The following is a 13,124-nucleotide window of genomic DNA, read 5'->3' as shown; positions in this document are numbered from 1 at the left end:
ACATCTAGGTAACGAACTTGTTGAAATTGTTCACATCTAGGATGTAACCTGCTACAACAGGTCATAATGGTCATATGTGAACACTTCCAACAAGTTTGTTACCTAGATGTGTAAAAAAAAAGATAGTTACCCAGAAGTATATATAGAAGTTAATTACCTTGAGAAGTCATTTTCCCTTTAATTTAGCCCAAGGGTTATTTTCTATCGAAACGTGGACTCAAAGTGGACCCAGCTTCTTTGTTACAGTTTCATCTACATGGATTTTGCCCAACTCCACGAGTTCATGTAGTTCCTTCCCTCCCTCCCTCCCCTCTAAGCATCGGATCCCTCTTTAACTATCCACAAATCTTTTACCTTTTTGCAATCAATCGTTGGAACAAACAAGAAAAACCCTACCTGAATCACCAATTTCTTGTATTTCAATCCCCACCTTGAAATTCACTTCATTCTCTGCCATGCCCTATGTTTGTTCTTCATTGTTTGGAGGTTAATATTCGTTACTTTCGTTGATCAGTGTTCTAATTTTACAGATCGAGATGGTTCCGTGGGGCGGAGTCACTTGTTGTTTGAGTGCCGCCGCTCTCTATCTTCTTGGACGAAGTAGCGGAAAGTAAATATATCCATCCCTATTCTATGCTCTCTTTCTTTAATTAGCGGTGTATTTTAGTTTCTGCTCATTCAAATTTGTATTTTTTTGGTTATATTGATGTTGCAGGGATGCAGAGGTTCTCAAATCGGTAACTCGAGTTAATCAACTGAAAGATTTGGGTTAGTCATTCATTTACCCTACCATTTTCTTACCCCTGTTCGAAAAAAGAGCATTTAACGAGAGTTTATGTATTAACTTCAAAATTGCATGCATAATGTGTTATAATCTTCAAGTGCAGCCCTTTTTCATGTTTTGTTATCATTAGCGCGAGGTGTTTGGATGCTTAGGAAATAAAATGAGAATCAAACAATCATGAGAGTTAGGATAGTTAGACAGTATTACATTTATCTCAATAATTAGTTACAAAGGAGAGTGATAGAGATTGTGTTACGTAATTGATGAATAATGTATTTTTTTTTGTTAACATTTCAGCACAATTACTGGATGCTGCAAACAAAGTGTTGCCTTTTGTCGTGACAATATCTGGTAGAGTTGGTTCAGATACTCCTATCAACTGCGAGTATAGTGGTTTGAGAGGAGTAATCGTGGAGGAAACAGTAATAAGCCTTTTGAATTGCATACACTTGTGTCTTGTTATTTCTTCCTTTTCATGCTCAAATTTCATTGCTTTATAAAGAAGTTGATGGCATGACAATATGACACTTTCTCTATTATCATTTCTAGGCAGAGCAACACTTTTTGAAACATAATGATGCTGGTTCATGGATTCAAGACTCTGCGCTTATGCTATCAATGTGTAAAGAGGTTCCCTGGTTCTTAGTAAGCAATTTTACCCATCTAACTTGCTAGCAATAAAATATAACCCAAATTCTAGGGGTGTGTATGGGGCGGTTTGGTTTGGTTATTGGTTAAAACCGAACCATAACCATTATGATTGGTTAATGCATTTTGGTAACCATTGGGTATGGGTAATATTGGTTATGGTTAATGGTTTTTATCGGTTAACGGTTTTGGTTAATGGTTATTATTGGTTAACCATAATGTTGAAAATAATATAAATGACGGAAGTATATTGGCATAAAAAATGAAAATAGAATACCAAAAAGTCCTCGACGCCAATGTTTGTAACCTAGCTTATACTAATAGAATAAAATGTGTACCTTTAATATTTAGAGTGAGATAACACATAGTCACATTCAAAATCAAAAACATTCAATAAAAATATAAAACATTAAAAAAAATTGACATTAATAATCTCATATATTGATAATTGATATTAATATTAAAATAAAGCCAAACATTCATACACGTTACGTTCAATACGATTAAATCAAAAACTATAAAATAAAAGAGTCAAACATTTATATTATGTGTTATTGGATAAAAAAAAGACAATCGCTCATATACATTCAATGTGATTAAGTCAAAAACAGGAATTAAAAAAAGCCAAAAAAATACATTCTTAATATATCACAGAGTCAAGAAGAACCAAAAACTTAACTTACCTAGAAGTCTTGATTATAAAGTCAAAAAATCATTCGAATAGGACTATAAAGTCAAAACAATCTTTGATTAGGATTAACGGTGTGAGAAGCCTTCGATTACGATTATGAGTGTAAAGATTAAACTACTTGTGAATAATGTTTATAAATTGTAGAATTAGCCGATTAGGAATTACAACATTAATCAATAATCTAACTCAATGCATGATTGGAAGATTGTGTGTGTCTCCGTGATCAGCCTTTGATGGTTTGATTGCTCATTCGTCTCCTGATAAGTGAGGATTAATGGATTATATTTTCAATATTTTAATGGATCTTAGATAAGTTTGACTATATTATTTTATGTATAATCTATAATTCTTATATATTAAAATATAAAGTTGGCGGTTTGGTTAATAATGGTTCGGTTAACCTATAAAACCATAACCGAACCGTTAGTTAGCGGTTAACAAAAATTAGAAACCGAACCAACGGTTTTTATAATGGTTCGGTTATTATGGTTCGGTTATAGCGGTTAATTTGGTTTTGGTTCGGTTTATTGGTTATTATGCTCACCCCTACCAAATTCAACCCATTTTCTCACATAAACGCATCGAAATCATGTCCTTAATTTTACAATTTTTTATTAGGATGATGGAAGTGCTCATGTATATGTTGTTGGAGCTCGTGGTGCTGCTGGTTTGGTGTTAACTGTTGGAAGTGAAGTATTTGAGGAGTCAGGACGATCACTTGTTCGTGGAACATTAGATTATCTACAAGGTCTCAAGGTATGGAATGTCTTGATTTGTTACATTATTTTTATGTATGCATATAAATGAATTCATGATGCTAAGTATGGCTTAATTATAATGTCATTGTTTTGAAGATGCTTGGAGTCAAGAGAATTGAACGTGTTCTTCCAACAGGCACTCCATTAACTGTTGTTGGTGAGGTATGGTGTTTTTATACAAGTGAGAAAAAAAACATTGTCTCTTTTGTTTAACTTGTTTATTATATCCATTTGGCAGCTGACCATATAAAATTTAACTAATAGAAAACCTTTTTTATGTGCTTTGTGAATAAGTTTTAAGTGGGTGAAGGGAGAACATTGTTAGTATCTAACGTTTATTGTTCATAATGATTCTAACTATAATTAATAATTCTGAATCTGCTTAATATCTATTTTTATCAGAGTTGATGTTAGTTTTTGGTTCGATTCTTGTATATTTAAAAAAACTATCAGTTTGAGTCTTTCCCTGAAATGCAGGCTATTAAAGATGACATTGGAACAGTTCGGATCCAACGACCCCTCAAAGGCCCATTTTATGTCTCTCACAAAACCATCGATCAACTCATTGCAAATCTTGGGAAATGGGCCAGGTTATTTAATATCAGTCAATATGTTCATGTGTGTGCATATTGGTTATATATATATATATATATATATATATATATATATATATATATTAAGTTTTCTCAATTTGTTTTTAAAGAAAGCTGCAAGCATTTTATGACTAAATTCAAAATGCAGGAAGCTGTTTTCATGTTCCTAATAACAACAAATTTTATTTTCTATGTCTGTTTACTGAATGCTTCCTTTTCCAGGTGGTACAAGTATGCTTCAATGAGTTTTGCTGCATTTGGTTTTTATCTGATTGCTAAGCACGCTTTTCAATACATAATGGAAAGAAAACGTCATTGGGAATTGAAGAAAAGGTATGGGTAGTGACTAGTGGTAGTTAATTTGCAATGCTTGTAATGGTTACCAATTTGACTTGTTGGAGGTAAAAGATAACCCAAGTAGACCCATTTTTAAATAATTAAATTGAGAACTCTCATTCATTCCACTTCACCACAATTGTTGTTCATCCTTTGTATTTTTGCTCAACCGAATTTTTTTTTGATATTACAATGAAATGAGCAGTTGTTTTCTTTCAAATTTTGTATGCAGAGTTCGTGATGCTGCAGCCAAAAGAGCAGCTCCAGATAACGAAGGTCAGTTGCTCTTTTTGCTATACATCAATTTGGTTTCTTCAGAACTTCATTGCTAGGTCCTAACAACAATGTTCACTCTTTGCTACTAAAAAAATTTCAGGTTCAAATGGTAAAGCAGAAAATGGATTTAGTGGCACCCGAAAGGATGTGCAAATGCCTGATATATGTGTCATATGTCTTGAACAGGAGTACAATTCTGTTTTTGTCCCGTAAGTTTTCTGAAATTATCCCTCCTTAGTCTTATAAAAACTCAAAAGAGGTGGTTACATCATACATGGACATTTTAGATAGGTAGGTAATTTTACATTTTTTTTTAAATAATAAATTTTCTTACAGCAACTTCTATATGCTTCTCCAAATCTGATTATTTTGACCCTAAATAATCAGAAAATCAGACGTATAGTATAATCACTTTTACATGTATTTCAATAATAAGTTTTCATGCATGGCTTCCCATGCTCTATATGCGGTTAAATACAAGAAATAGCAAAGTAATTTTGTTTATTATAGCATCCTATTTTCATTTCTTCCTGTTACAAGTTACCCAATTATAGCAATGCCATACAAATACAAGCTGCTGTAGCTGGTTAGATTTTTCAAAGTATAATGTCCTTACAAGAAAAAAAAAAGTGAACTTACAACAAAAGATAAGCTCAATTGACCCATTTCTATAGAAACATTTTGAGATTGCCCCCTCTATCTTATACTCCCAAAACGAAAAGTCAAAACTCAAAAGTTTATTCAACGTATAACATAGACTCTTGTTGGCCCTTTTATTCGTTTTAGATACTTATTATTATTATTATTATTATTATTATATTCAGAAAATATGAAATGAAGAAAAAGAAATATGGTTTTCAGGTGTGGTCATATGTGCTGTTGTGTGACATGTTCTTCACACCTAACGAGCTGTCCGCTATGTCGATGTCGAATTGGGCAGGTGGTGAAGACCTTCCGTCACTGAGAACTGCATTTGTATGCATATCAATAACTGTGATTTTAAACTCAAACTCATAATTTTGTCATTGAGAACTGTATGTATCATGTATGTATGTATGAATAATTATGAGTTCTTAGCATTAGTTCTACATTAGAAGTTACATATCCTCTGTTCTGCTCGGTTTATTCTCAAATTTCCTTACCCGAAGGTGTAAATATATGTACTTCACCATCTAGTTTACTGTAATTTTGAATCAATTGAGTGAATCACAAGCCATGTTTATGACATTTTTGGTTGTTTTTCTTTTCCGTTGATATGCATTTGTTTGAGAACCCATCTGTAACTCAATAGAGTGTGCTACCAACATAGGGCAATGTACTTTTTTTTATATACATAATAATAACAATGTACTTACATTTCTCTACCCTTGGTAACAATGTACTTACATTTGTTTCAACAAATATACCCAATTCCCACAAAGATGTAGGTTTGTAAGGGGAAAGTTAGAGATGCGGACAAATCATACCTCCACCCAAAACCATCATGATAGAATAGAAGAAAATGATTTAAGAAAATACGATACTATGAATAATAATACAAAAAGAAATCAATGGCATATATGAGTAGATCAATTAACCGGATCTAAAATACTCCAATTCCTTAATTTTATGTACTTACATTTGTTTATCCACATTTATTGATAATAGCAATATGTGACCTTTGCAAGTTACGTATTGGTATTATGTGTAAAAAATAAGTATGTTGCTATCATGGGTAAAGAATGGAAGTACATTGCTATTATGGGTAAAAAAATAAAGTACATCGTCTATATTGGCAGCCAGAGTAAAGTACGATCCTATTCCCTACAATATCCCTTTCATAATTTGCAAGCTCTATTCATAAAGTAATTAACATTTGTGTGTGTGCGTGTGTGCGCGTATTCTTACATATGATCTGTATTGTAAATTTGTAATCATACTAGCGAAAAGTAGCAATGATATTACTACCATAAATAACTAGCTATATGTACATGCGATTAGTGGAGGTTGGAGAATAGAAGACATGCTTGATGTGATACAGATTCTAGGGTTCGATTAAGCATCTTTAAAGAGACGTGGATCCTTATCTCGCACCATGCATGCATGTACCCATCCACATAGTATTTCAATTTGGCAAAAACATTTTTCTACCTTGGAATCTGCTAAAATTTTGCACATGTGAATATTGACAGCGCTTCACCATACTCTTTTAGGCTATAATTGGTCTATATGAATAAACTTCCATAGAGGTTTCCCACTTTTAAACAATATTCCTCCAACTTTGGTGGTTAATTTCTTTCTGACTTGGAAAGCTTTCCAAGAATCTGATTCTACACACTTGATAACTGATCACTAACAGGTTGTAGCACCATATATAAAAGCAGGTAATCGAATGTGATCCCTTACCAATAACACAATATAAAAACATTACTTAATGCAATTATGTGCGGAATATATCATGCATGCCCTTAAAGAATCCTAGTCTAACCTCTTTTAACCGTTTATTATTGATTGACTGGACATGATTGAACAAGTTGTACTCTTGAGACAAAAATTGTGATTTTTTGTCATATCCAACAAAAATGTACCAGGATCGGGCAATTACTCAACTATCGATCTCTTGTCTGTGCAAAACACGTGAATTCTCTCATCTACATCATTGAAAATAACTCTAGATAGTTTGTCTAGTCTGACGTTTCCTATGTAACAATAACAACCTTGATCAACCGATTAATCTCTAAAAGGACATTTAGTTCGTAGAATGTTTTTGGAAGATAAATCAAAAGCATTGTAATATAATATGTCACATATATTTTTTTTGAACAACTTGTTAGTGGTTAGAAGTTAGTATCACCAAGTTAGTCAAATCGCCAATGTCCGGATTAAAACCCGATACCTCTAATCTAAGAGACAACATTTACCAAGTGGCTAGTACCACATTGACATGTCATATATCAGGTTAAATGGAAATAAAATGAAATTCAGTAAAAAAAAAATTAAAAATTTTAATTTTTTTTTGTATTCAGTTTTTTTTTTTGTTACTGTAATTTGTATTATATATAATTTTAATTTTTCTATATTTTTTATATTAGTTTTTTAGTGAGATAATAAAGGATAACTCCTATGCAATAATCCTTCAAATCCCAATACATGAAATTTGAAGGACTCCAACGGAATTGAATTCCAATTCCGTCCTCCAGGCAGTCAAACACGCCATAAAGTATAAAAACTGAATCTCAAAATTCCAATTCCCACTAACGAAATGCACATTTTCTAGTTACCAAATCAGGCAAATTCGTTTTCAATTCCTTGTTAAATAGCCACAAATTGCTTATTAGTTTTGAAGTTACCAAATACCCCCAAATCTGAACCTGATGGCGAAAGATCAATCAAGCAAAAGCCTCGCCAGAAGTTCATATGAGAAGATATCCAAAGTCACTTTTGGCTCTTTACGTCGAATTTCACACTGTCCTAAGAACACTAACATTCCAAATCCTTCACTGACAACCACTGATGCTCCCCAAATCCCATCACTCCCTCTTCACCAACCCGTTTCAGGCGAAGCGCTGCAGAATCAAATCCCATGCGAGTCCATTCCTCCCCCCGTAGTAAAACCCACTAAAAAGTTTGTGCGTTTCTCTTCAAGTAACATCAAGAAAACTAGAGATGGTGATGGTGGTGCAGGAGGGAAGGAGTTGACTGGGCAGACGACTTTTAGTGAGCAAAACGTCAATGGTTATATCGATCGTACGAAAATGAAGATGAGAGCTCCTTCAAATGTTTCTATTTCTAGGCGTGAAAGCTTCAACGACAAGTTTTCAAGTTATATTAGCCGAACCAAGTTCAGGTTGAGAACTACTTCAACTGTGGGTGCCGATGGGAAGACTGTGTCCTCTGGATGAACGTGTAGATCGACACTTGAGCTGAGCACCATCAAAATAAGCCTGGGCGGCACTAGTCCTATTCTAATTTCTAATTTCTATTTCTATTCTAATTAATAAATGAATAAATAAATCTATTTGTCTATTAACAAGTATCATAATATTATAAATACTTATTAATATTATATGTCATGTACTTGTCAACCTATTAATTATTTATTTTAAATTTTAAATTTCTTACTCTAATTTACTTAAATTAATAATTGATTCTTCATTTTAAATTTTAAATTTTAAAATTTTTCACTCTAATTATATTAAATTAATAACATTAGATTAAAAAATAAAATTAAATTAATACAGATGATAAGGTGATGTAACTTCAAGTATTTATTTAAATCAATGATTACAATTTTATATAACTAAAAAATATCTTTTAAGCAATAATTTATTTAAAATAATTTTGATTTTTTAATATGAAAGTTTAATTAATTTTATTTTGAACTTTATTCTATAGTTGTAGGTACTAGGTAGGGGTGTTATTATTATTATTTTTTCTTATTTTCAGTTTAATCGGTTCGGGTTTTTCAGTTTTTTTACATCTTAAAACTACTCATAACCAAACTAAATAAGGTTCGGTTTACTCAGTTTTGGTTAATTCGGTTACGGTATATTCGGTTCGGTTTACTGGTTAAAACAAATAAAATTTTGAGAAATTTACAAAAATAACCACTTTTGCTAATCACTTTGTAAAAACATCCAAAAAAACTAAGATTACAATTTTAGCCACTAAAATCACAGATGAATTAGGGATATTTGCAATTGCTCCTTCATATCTGCGAATGTACAAGTTGGTAAATCGTGGACGCGTATCGATTGTTGTACGTTAACATGAGGGTCCATCTGTGAACCTCGATTTATCCCCCTATAAATACCTTTTTTAACACTCATTTTTCAAGTTTTTTGTTGGGGAAAACACTTTATGTGGGAGCCATGAACGAAAACATGCACTCTCTCGAAAACATGGATTTTTACTGATTTTGTGTTCTAATCATCATTTATCATGTTTATGGTAAGTTTGCTTATGAATTATCCGGAAAAAATAGGGAAAAAACGAAAATCAAAGGTGTTGCCCCTTCGATTTTCATAGATCTATGTGTTATATTCGATGTTTAGAGTATTTCATAAGTAGCATTGCGGTTTTGAGAGCATTTTATACTTGGTATTGTTAGTATATTGCAGATCTATGATTGTACAAGTACGTGATGCATAAATCGTGCATTGTGAGGTTGTATATTTGGTTTTCATAGATTATATTGGTAGTAAACTGATTTTTGATACCAAAAGGCCTTTGGCATAGCGGTAAGGAGTGATCCTCTCAAATGAGAGGTCATGGGTTCAAGTCTCTTAGGAGACATATGTGGTATTTAAGAGTAGGTTTAGATAGTTTGCCGTTTAAAAAAAACTGATTTTTGATGCAAGTGTTATGCAAATATGTTATAGAATTGTTATATAAATATGTTTTGTGTTATAAAACTGATTTATAATGCATCTTGAAGTTGCACCTTTTCATTTCATAATATGCCATTGTTATGAAATTGATTATGATGCTATTATTATGCAAATGTGATAGACAATGCATTCCGTAGTTGATTTTCTCATGGTAGTATGCCACAAATATGATGCTATGTATAGTTAATTTGTTATGCAATTATGTTAGAAAAACTAAAAATATGTTATATAATTGTTATATAAATATGTTTTGTGTTATAAAACTGATTTATGATGCATCTTGAAGTTGCACCTTTGCATTTCATAGTATGCTATTGTTATGAAATTGATTATGATGCTATTATTATGCAAATGTGATAGACAATGCATTTCGTAGTTGATTTTCTCATGGTAGTATGCCACAAATATGATGCTATGTGTAGTTAATTTGTTATGCAATTATGTTGAAAAACTAAAAATAATCTTGTTGTGTAGATCTTATTTCCGATGCATTTCATAGTTTGTATTGTAGATTTATGTAAAGTATGAATTGCATTGCAACTGAATTGTCATATTTATATGTTTTTTTGACAGTTTTATGAATTTTTAGTATAGTTAGAAATAACAACTTACTTTCCTTATAAAATTTTTTGTTAAAGTTATTACCAGTTGTGTTGTCGTTGGTGTTGTGTGATGAATTTAATGTGTTATTAAAAAAAATTATACCCTTTTAACATCTTGTTTTATTTAAGCACAACTATAAAAATGTTAAAGTTGTGGTTAATCTGAAAGGATCGGGGTGTAATATATGGGAAACATTTGAACAACTGAATGTTGCCCGATGTGAAGCATTTAGAATGACTGTTTTTGGTTTTTTGTTGGACGTCCCTTCATTACAAGGGGATGAGTTGCTATTTCACAAAATGTTTCTTCATCAGATACGGCCAGACGCAGTATTATCTCAAGATGGCATAAAACGATTGTATTTTAAAGTGGGCGATATGAAAATGGTTTATGGCCCTGAATAGTTTTGTCTGATCACCAGATTTAATTTTAGTGTGTACGTATCCAAAACAAATAGGAAAAAATATCCGAAAAAAGTAAACTGGTAGTAAAAAAAGGTGTTTATTGATGGAACGTTTCTTTTCGAGCAAAACAAATAGTTTGGTGGCAATATATGATTTGAAAAGTTTCATATTAAACAATCCCTTCTTAGTTGCTAACGACAATGATGTTGTGAGAGCATGCCTAATATACGTTTTGTGTTAAGTGTTTTGGGGGAAAGAAGCAAATGATCGTATACAACAAGACTGATTTTTTTGGCTGAGAACTTGGATGACTGGAACATGTATAAATTGTGGAATTAGAATCGTTATTCTTTTGTATAGTAAAGTTTGTTATAATTAAAAAAATTATTTTGTAGGTTTCCATGGGGTAGTTACTTGTGGGAGTCCACCTTCGATGATCTTCAAGAGACTTGGAAAATTATCAATAACTATTTATCACTACCCGAGCCTTGACGACTTTTCCAATACTCGGTGTTAGGATTTACGACACCATTCTGGGTATATATATACATTTAAATATTTAAATATTTGTATAATTTAATTAGTATCTTTGTTGTTTTAATCATTATGATTATTGTAACACCCATAAAATTCAAGCCAATTTAAAACATTTTAACCCATTCAAAATCATTAAGTTATTACAACTTGTTTTCAAAATAGTTTAAACATCAGAGTATCCCCAGAACCAAATCACAAAATCATGAAATATGAGGAGCGGTACGATCACGCCTTTGCCTTGCCACGATCACCTGATGTACCTGAAACAATAAACTGAAACTGTAAGCTCGAAAGCTTAGTGAGTTCCCCCAAAATACCCGTACACACACAACCATACACATACAATAATGAACAGCATACTATGGGTCCAATCAACCGCCAGGTTGGAATACCCTAGGCCCTCAACCGTCGGGTTGGAATGCTAACATACTACGAGTCCAATCATCCTCGGAATGGAATACTCTCGGCCCACAACCATCGGGTTGGAATGCCCACACACATATACATACAATGACTACTATGGGTCCAATCATCCCTCGGGGTGGAATACCCCAGGCCCTCAACCATCAGGTTGGAATGCCCACCTACTATAAGTCCAATCATCCTACCGGGATGGAATACTCCTTGCCCTCAACCATCGGGTTGGAATGCCCACCTACTATACATACAATAACAACTATGGGTCCAATCATCCCTCGGGATGGAATACCCCAGGCCCTCAACCATAAGGTTGGAATGCCCACCTACTAGCAAACATGTGCACCTATCAAATAACCATATAACAGTCTACAAGACAACATACTAGGGCCCTATCATCCTACCGGGATGGAATACCCTCTACTACTGCTCAACACGTGCACATATAACAGGTAATCTCCTACCAGCGTACAGACAGTCAGACCAACTACAGGTCACTAAGCATAGCCACATCCAATCTACCAGAATACCGATCTAACAAAGCATACCATCATATAGCCATCCTATCTACCAGGATGCCAACTAACATATCACAGCAGTAACTATCTCAAATAACAAATCAAAGGGCCGGCCTTGGTGCCTTAGACCCTTGGGTATAGTGAGGATAACTCACCTTGAAACTGCCAAACCGAACCACGAAAGCACAATCCCGAAGCACTGCCCCAAACTCCAACACCTATAGCCATCAATGATCCATTGACATAAATATCCAAATTACCATAATTCCCTTGAAGGTCAAACTGGTCAAAGTCAAAGTCCTGGCCAAATTCAACCTTCCTGATTGACCCTACTCGCCGAGTCAACCCGTTGACTCGCCGAGTTCCTAAACTCAGAAAACTCTCATATCACGACTCGACTCGCCGAGTCACCCCATGACTCGTCGAGTTCAACAATCTCCGAGTCCTATCATGTCCAACTCACTGAGTCACCACTCAACTCGCTGATCTGAGTCTTAACCAGAAGAGGTTGGGGTTTTGCGTTCTGACTCGCCGAGTCCAAGAACAGACTCGCCGAGTTCACGACAATCTTCAACAGACTCGCCGAGTTGTTCCTCCAACCCGTCGAGTTCATGCCTATCTTCAACAGACTCGCCGAGTCTCTTCAGTCCTTTATTCATACAGAGGCTTTTCGAGTCATGCAGGGGCTCCAAACTGTAGATCCACTCTTCTAGGGCATGACTCTCACGTAAAGTTGCAAACTTTACGTGGAAACAAAGAGCTATAGACCCAAATCAATCTAGGGCTAAGGTTTAAGACAAGGATGCTTCACCAACAAACCAAGGGCTGATACTTTATGAGTTTTCGGACCAAGACAAGTCTATATCTGAAGTAGCAACCTCAGATCTAGACCCCTAACCCGAAATAGATCCTTAACATGCCAAAATGGCCCCAATCTCATTCTTGAATAGATATAAATGCAATAGAGTCAAGGTAACAGCTTGTTACCTCTAAAATATGACCAAGCTGAAGTAGATTCTGGATCTACACCAATCCCTTGATGCTAGCCTCTTGATCTTCAAGCTCTCTTCTCAATATTCCTCCTCCAAAGCTCAAATCTCTTTAACAATGGAAGCTCACATGATTTTAGGGTTTACTGACTCTCAAGGGCAATAAGGAGGCTGAAGGGAGGACATATGGTCCTTTAAATA

The 13,124-nt window shown here is 34.0% G+C and overlaps 1 protein-coding gene across 1 annotated transcript; it reads left to right on the top strand.

The window, feature by feature from the left end:
• The first annotated feature begins 278 nt into the window (after window positions 1-278).
• On the top strand, window positions 279-5,313 carry DAL1 (E3 Ubiquitin ligase family protein). Its single transcript, XM_079072636.1, has 11 exons — window positions 279-610; window positions 716-768; window positions 1,082-1,206; window positions 1,334-1,429; window positions 2,742-2,879; window positions 2,978-3,043; window positions 3,359-3,471; window positions 3,697-3,807; window positions 4,043-4,086; window positions 4,187-4,295; window positions 4,948-5,313. Exons 1-11 carry the CDS (start codon window positions 537-539, stop codon window positions 5,048-5,050), a joined length of 1,032 nt encoding a protein of 343 aa, XP_078928762.1. The 5' UTR covers window positions 279-536; the 3' UTR covers window positions 5,051-5,313.
• The last annotated feature ends 7,811 nt before the right edge of the window (window positions 5,314-13,124 follow it).

The sequence above is a fragment of the Lactuca virosa genome, chromosome 9 (genome assembly GCF_052849685.1).
Source record: "Lactuca virosa cultivar CGN04683 chromosome 9, Lactuca_virosa_CGN04683_v6, whole genome shotgun sequence".
NCBI lineage: Eukaryota > Viridiplantae > Streptophyta > Magnoliopsida > Asterales > Asteraceae > Lactuca > Lactuca virosa.
Note: the sequence above shows the minus strand (reverse complement) of the source record. Positions and strands in the feature narration are given on the sequence as shown.